At 37.8% G+C, this 7,241-nt stretch overlaps 1 protein-coding gene across 1 annotated transcript in view; it reads right to left on the bottom strand.

Annotated features, from left to right (window-relative positions):
• LOC105166223 (CST complex subunit CTC1) overlaps positions 1–6,143 on the bottom strand; it is a 7,349-nt gene extending 1,206 nt beyond the window's left edge. The window contains exons 1-14 of the mRNA XM_011085497.2: positions 4,937–6,143; positions 4,661–4,779; positions 4,502–4,576; positions 4,348–4,426; positions 4,183–4,245; positions 4,026–4,103; positions 3,683–3,883; positions 3,272–3,373; positions 2,883–3,152; positions 2,310–2,786; positions 1,601–2,224; positions 1,433–1,524; positions 586–790; positions 314–428 (exon numbers count right to left, since the gene is read on the bottom strand). Coding sequence (XP_011083799.1) covers positions 314–428; positions 586–790; positions 1,433–1,524; positions 1,601–2,224; positions 2,310–2,786; positions 2,883–3,152; positions 3,272–3,373; positions 3,683–3,883; positions 4,026–4,103; positions 4,183–4,245; positions 4,348–4,426; positions 4,502–4,576; positions 4,661–4,779; positions 4,937–6,037 — 3,601 coding nt within the window. The 5' untranslated portion in view covers positions 6,038–6,143. The remainder of the gene's footprint in view (positions 1–313; positions 429–585; positions 791–1,432; positions 1,525–1,600; positions 2,225–2,309; positions 2,787–2,882; positions 3,153–3,271; positions 3,374–3,682; positions 3,884–4,025; positions 4,104–4,182; positions 4,246–4,347; positions 4,427–4,501; positions 4,577–4,660; positions 4,780–4,936) is intronic.

Here is a 7,241-nt window from a genome sequence, read left to right as displayed (position 1 = left end):
GACGATTTCAAGACTGAAAATCAGTAAATAAATAGTCCTTAAATGAAATACTTTATGGTCCCTTGCTGAAGTAGGAATTGGATTGTTAACAGGCTCAAGTAGATTCACAGCCGGAAGTTTCATATTTATTTCCCTTTCTCCAAATAATAAAACTGGTCAAAACTTAAAAAGTTCCAACTTAAATTTCCACCAAACAGGTGCAATAACTTCTAATCTCAGCTGCATAGGAGGCTAGAGCTCTAGAGAATGTGCTTGAACTTTCACTCGTGACCTTTTTACTCTGACTACCATGCGGAACTGACAGAACAAGTACCCATGATAAAACCAGCAAGTGGGATCTCAACACCAGATAGTATGGAGCATCCGCATGATCGAGAAACTGCAGTTGCTTTAGCCTTCTGCACGACAAGTATATAAAGAGCAACGACCTGTCTCATGAAACAAATAGTAGATGAAGGACAAGGAAAAAGTTAATAATCAAAGACTGAAAAGTGATTTGCAAGAGAAATGAACAAGGAACAGGATGAAAAAAAGAACTCCAACCAACATGTTGGGCAAGAACTCTAGAGACTTAGCATAAATTACCCTGCAGCGAAATTGCATCGGTTTAAGGTCTGATAATTGCAACGCATCAGATATTAGGACCGGAGGAACAGTGCTCTGTGAAGTATTGCTCAGTTTTACTACAGTTTCATGCGCATAATTGAATTCATCAGTATGTCCATTTATCAAGCTCGTATCGTCAATCGTGATGAAAGATACAGGCGTCATCATATACTTCTTCTGCTGGCTGCAAATGGAAACATTTTTTATACAATTCCATTAAACATGTTCTTCAACCTCTCATGCATTATGTAGAATTTACAAAGCAAAACTGAGCAGGAATTCTATGCAGTGGGACTTGTGTGTAATGCCGCTATTAGTTAGCTACTGGTACATGATAAACACAGAATGGTGATTAACTAGCGACAAGAAATGCAAGCAAATAAACCGGCACCATATTATCATCATCAAAAACTTCCCAGAAATCAAAACTAAAAAGAAATATTTTGCTTACAGTGATGTTGTTCTATAACAAAGAATTAGATCGAATTACATGACTACTGTACTAATATTTTGCAAATTTGATTTCGAATTAATCCATCTACAGGAATATGATACCATCAAGAAAATACAGAACAACACCTTGAAACAGATTATTCTGCAATATGGTCCGCACATGACCCTTTAAGCCATGAAGCCCATGCCTTTCAGGTCAACCATATTTATTAAAATATTTATAAAAAAAAAGTGAGCCGAAAACTAGAAAAAAAAAAAATATATATATATATATATATACTAAACTAGAAAAATAAAAACAAAAACAAAGAAAAAACATGGAAGGACTCATTGAACAAAATTAATGCTAAATGCATAATTGATGATTACTTACGTAAGTACAAGGACTCGGTGAAAGGTTGCACAGACATCTCCTACTAATCCAACAGGGTAAGTTTGTTTATTTAGATCACAGAATACTCTGACCTGAATCAAAGAATTATGAATTAAGACGATGAAAACTTTGCAAATATTAAGCTAAGCAGGTTGGTCCAGGAAATACTATTTTATTGTCCACCAAAACATGGACACAGACACCACCAGTTCCTCGGAGAAACGGCAGATAGCTTTCACCAGGTATGGGCATTGGTTGTGCAGGAAATGCCTCACAACTACAATCATGAAGAGCCACTACAAGCCCACGCAAAGTTATGAGGTTCCCTTCGGGCAAAGTGTAATCAGCCCATGGATTTCCTGAAGACTGAGTGGATGCATTGACCATGGACCCACCAAGGTCATGGATGTCTGATTCTTCCTCAAAAGAATCTTTGGACTCAAGAGAACCACCATCCAGTTTTCCAATAACAGTCTCCAGTAAATTTAGAGCACTGGAAGGAACAAATACACTAACGTCTGTATAAATCTCGTTGTCTATAGCATTGCCAGTCAGACACGGAATTTCAAGTTGTCGGTATCCTTTGGATATTTTCCCATCACTGTTAGTGGGAATATTGCAATATTGCAACCCATCAGAGACATCAGAACCTTGGAGACTCTCCATAGATGAGAATGTAAGACACCAAAGCTTGGTACTAGAAGTAATGAATACTTTAAGCCGACCGACTGGGTAGCATAGAATATCTTCCTCCTTATGCTGAACTAGATAACAACGACCAATTCTCAATACCTGCATTTTTGTCAGATCTTCATACATCGTTAATAAAAAAAATACAAAAATTCTGTTTATAGATACCAAAATCAACAATATATACCTCATACATGCAAAAGCTGTCAGGACTGAATTCCAGCAATACCTTCCTCCTTGGCAGTACACAGCCAGAAACAATCTTAGCTTGTTCAATGGTGCAACACAGCGTAGCCAAGCAATGACTATTTACACCTTTACTGGCAACCAAACATGGCAGTTCTAACAGTTGATTTGAAATACATGTCTGTCCTGTATACAAGTTTCTGTCTGCACAACAGGAACCACTGAACTGACAATTTAATACATCTCCTGAATCATTCAAACCACAATTGGAAACCTCAACCAAAGCTTGCTCAGTTTTACATCTCTTATGAGTAAGATGGTTCTCTTGTCTGGTAAAATTTTCCAGGAGATCCTTCCAATGGCCTGCAGAAACCATATTTCTAACTGCATCTTTGTCTTTCCCAGCAACAAGCAAATCCCAATGCAACACTATGGCCTGAGCAAACATGTTGGACCTCTTTGCTCGATCTCCTTGAAACTGAAACAATGAAATGAGTGAAGTAAAAGGTTGGAGAAAGTATGACATATACCCTTCCCACTTTAAGTCATCACCTATGGTTGCATTACCACTTACCCTTTGCTGAATGGGATATTTATGTGTTAACATAAGCAAGTGAAATTTTCCTCTGTCAAGCTCCAGCAAATCTCCTTTCCCATCGAAGAAAAGAGAATGACTTCTAGAATCATCAGTTGAACAGTGGTAAAGATAAATCGATATCTTCATTGTTCTTAATGGTTGAGCAGTACTAAAGATACTTTGGCAAGATAAAGGCTGACATATGGTCGAATCCGAGTCAACCAGATCCGGGGGTACGCCTTCCATAATTAATGTAAAGTCCTTTGCCTGGAAAAAGGGAACATACAGTATCATATGGAAGGAAATAAATGCATAATAATACCTCACAATTCTATCATTTAAAGGACCTGAATAATATATATAAACAAGTTCAACAACAGGACCACCTCAAAAATCTTGTCAAAGTTCCAAGTTGCTGGAAGGTCAAGCATGATATCAACACCACCAGTTGCGTCAACAAGTTGCAGTCTTCCAGAATATATAGAAGTCTGGGTGCACCAAAGCCAAGTTAAAGAGTAAACTATTGGTGTTTCAAGTGATGTAAAGGTGAACTAATATATCTATTTGTGCTGACCAATACTTAAGCAGAGATTGGATGTGCTTCTGTTCATTTCATTATTGCTGAACTAGAACTAAGAAGCAAAACCTCCATTGAATAGTCTATTGTTTCTACATATACATCAGGTTCATCTGCTCTATGAAATTAACCAAATGGCACGCATGTGCAGTTCATGAAAATTGCATCCAAAATAGAAAATGAATGAGGTGATTTCAAGAAGAGTGCAATTTGTTGAGACCTTCAGAGTTCCCAGTACAAGAATACCAATTTCCTCAGTGCGCAAGACTCTTCTGATTGATTGCACATAAGATCTCCCTCCACAGGATAGAGGCTTTTTCTGATTTATGTCACCCACAAAATCAGAAAAGTTCTCTCGGTTGACAAGAATTTTCTTCCATGAAATCTCACAATAGCTAATTAAATTAGCAATAGGTAGCACCTGAAGTCAGACAAACATCAATTAAACATTGCTCATCTAGAGAGCTTCAACAAGCCAACACATCACTGGATTTTGATGTGGATAAGGTCAAATATACAATTCAGGAGATTAACTCAGAAAATAACTCCCACTATAGACTCACTAATCTCAAGTGAAAATAGTGTTCTTCCTTGCCAACAGAACAAGAATCATGTCTGCAGAATTCCACCAGGACTCCATGCTGCCAAACAGGTATTCACAAGTGAAGGTGGTGACCAAATTGGAAAGTCCAATGTCACTTTAACCAACTCAAAGTTTACCCGAAACTGAAAAGCCGATGGTGGCAAATGCGAACTAGCATACTCTTGAGCCAGTCCTTCCTTCTGGGATTGTTGAAATCAACTCAGAATAACTATTATGTAGGAAAAGCAGATGCATTTATGAAATAGTTCAACGGAATTGAATAATGTAACCACGTATATTACATGTTTTGATCCCAAGATCACTTTCTCGGGTAAAATCCCAGCAAACTTTTTCCTAAAACATGAGACGACAAGTAACGCCCTGGAGCACAAGAATGGCTTAGATGAGACAACCAGAAACAATTAGAAGTGAATGAATTGTCCATGTATTTAGTACCATAATCTGGCTGCAAAAGGCAATGAATTAATGAACTTCTGAAGAAGCGTCTGGGAGTGTGATTTCAAATGACCCCTGCATATATCCAATCACAAATAAGTACGTGATACAAATGGATTCAATTTCAGTAGTCCTGAAAACCTGGATAGAAGCATTAACCTTGTCTCCAATGGGGAGAATGACTCCACATACATACTAGTTCTACAGCAAGCACCAAGTATCAACATTTCTGCCCAAGGGAATTTTGGATCAACAAAATGAACGTTTTCCAGAGTCACCTAAGAGTACCATACATTAGAATATGTCAAAAAGGAGAATGCAGTAGATTTCTAAGTTGCCATGAACTTGTAAATCTCCAACCTTCATCAAGTAAATATAGAAATAATCTCTATGTGAAATTTTACGGAATAGCAAAAAGTGGCTAATAACACATACAATTGCACCAACTCTGACACAATGAGGCACGATGAGATGCTGATCGGTTAATAATAGTATCACGTCTTGATCCAGCTCGACTACCATCCCCTGCATGTAAATAGCAGTAATGACACCAGTGTAGCTACCAATTTCACCTCTCCCTTTTATGTTGGTATTGCGACTTAATCCTTGTTCCTTGAAGAACTTAGTAACATGTAATGATGCTTCATCTGTTGTGACATACATCAACTTTGACTCTTCGTTTGTAATAAAAACCAACTTTTGCTTCAACCCTGTCAGCCAAATTACGTTACTGATGAATCTTGAGACGACAGGATGCCACGACGATGTCAATCCAGAAAAGTACACAATCGCCCTTTTTTCAAAACTATGGTCTTTAACTTTTTCCTCGGTCAAATCTCTCAGTTCCGATGCCAGAAATTTTGAAACGCAGAATTTACATTGACAAACAAGAACATCTACAAGAAACCCACTAATATTACGCGAACCACTTTCACCACTCACACAAGGAACAACAAATACAGGGCTTATCGATTCTACTATACCAAAAATCAAAGAACTGGTTTTGGATTTATTTTTAACGTCACACACACCTAAACTCAAACAAAAGGAACTGGAATCCGAAAAAGAACAAACATCGCCACTACAAGCTTGGAAAACTTCCCAGCTAATGATCTCCAAGAAACCATCTTTTTCGCCCCCATTCCCACATGTTAAAGGAATAAAATTCCAAGTCAGAATTCGAATCTTCTGACCAATCATTTTCGGGTCAAAATCCAAAATGTCACAACAAATGGTAGCGGAATCATCAGAAAACTGGAAGCAACTGCATTTAATCGGTGAATTGCAGTTAGCGAAAGAAGGCAGGGCAAGAGTTCCAACAAGGAATGTTGGGTAATTCAAGGGTTTAAGGGTCTGAAGAGTAGGGTTTTCACAGGTACGAAAAGACTCTTCGTGGCGGTAGTTTCCACCGGGATTCTTGTGGGGCTTTGAGGTAGAAATCGGACTTCTAGGTACGCTATATGAGGCGGCGGTAATGGGACAAGCACGCTGAATGAGGTGGGAGATAGTGAGGATAACAGTTCCTTCTTCCTCCATTACACATGTGTATCGCACTGGATAGGGAGCTAGTGTTTCAGTGTGTGCCTGCGGTGAGAGAGAGAGAGAGAGAGAGTGCAGTGTGCAGAGCAAGCTAACAAAAGGGACTGGGCGGGAAGGCAGAAGTACTCGGACGAAATATGTAATTGGGCAAAATTACGAGTTGCCCCATAACTAGGGATAATATAACAAATGGCCCCAAACTCACCAATTATATACATTTCAGCCCCCATCACTAACCTTACGTTCATCTGATTTTCCATTAAGTAGCAGTCGTATAATATCTTTACTATATATATATACAGAGCATCCTTTTGGTGTCTCATTTAATTTTCTTACGTCAATATTTTTTAAAATATTTAATTAAATTTCCTTTTTCTTCCTTCAACTTTTCATTTTCCTCGATCTTCTTAACTTTCAATTTTCTCTTTTCTCAACTTCCACACCTTCTTTTTTTCTCTCATTATTTTATTATCTTCTTATTCTTTATAACACATGTAAGTGTCCCACATATGCTCGTATTATATGATGTGTTCAATCCATTGATGCTTTGTTGGTTCAATAGATAAAATTAATTACTTCCTCGCTAAAAGAATTATGTTGGCAAACAATGTGAAAATTGGACAAGGGACACATAGTTTATAAAAGTTGTATAACATCTAATTATGATTAATACGAGCAAAAAAACTTGAATTTATAATTTGAATGTAGTTTTTTGGCATTTTGCAAGCTTCATGGACTGAAACCTACAAAAAGGAGGTTAGCCTCCAACATTCAAATTAGCAAATTACGAGTAAAAATTATAAAATAAAGCGATAGAAATTGATAAAATATGTTTGAGTGTGTAATCCAAAGTAGCAATTAATGTGTTGAAGCTTGCTTCTTATACGCAGACCAAAGTCAATGATAAGGCAAATTGAAATTGTCCGGCGGCAAGTAGGGCTCCGACCTTCTCGGTTGGGTTGTTAACGGTGGAGGATGGATCCATTTCTTTCCTCCCTTGTCGCAATGTGATCAAAAGCCTTTGGCGATCGATATTTATCCGCTCATTAACTCTCAAGTGAGGCGGGACTGTCGTTGGGGTCAACTCCCCGTTTGTTGGGCTCTAAGTGGGTTGGACTATCCTACACGTCTACAAAATATAATTTACCCATATTATTATTGTTGTTGTTGCTAATGTAATTTTATAATCTATTAAAGATAA

This window comes from Sesamum indicum, linkage group LG7 (assembly GCF_000512975.1).
Source record: "Sesamum indicum cultivar Zhongzhi No. 13 linkage group LG7, S_indicum_v1.0, whole genome shotgun sequence".
Taxonomy (NCBI): domain Eukaryota; kingdom Viridiplantae; phylum Streptophyta; class Magnoliopsida; order Lamiales; family Pedaliaceae; genus Sesamum; species Sesamum indicum.
The sequence above is the reverse complement of the archived record's forward strand: the minus strand, read 5'-3'. Positions and strand labels throughout refer to the sequence as shown.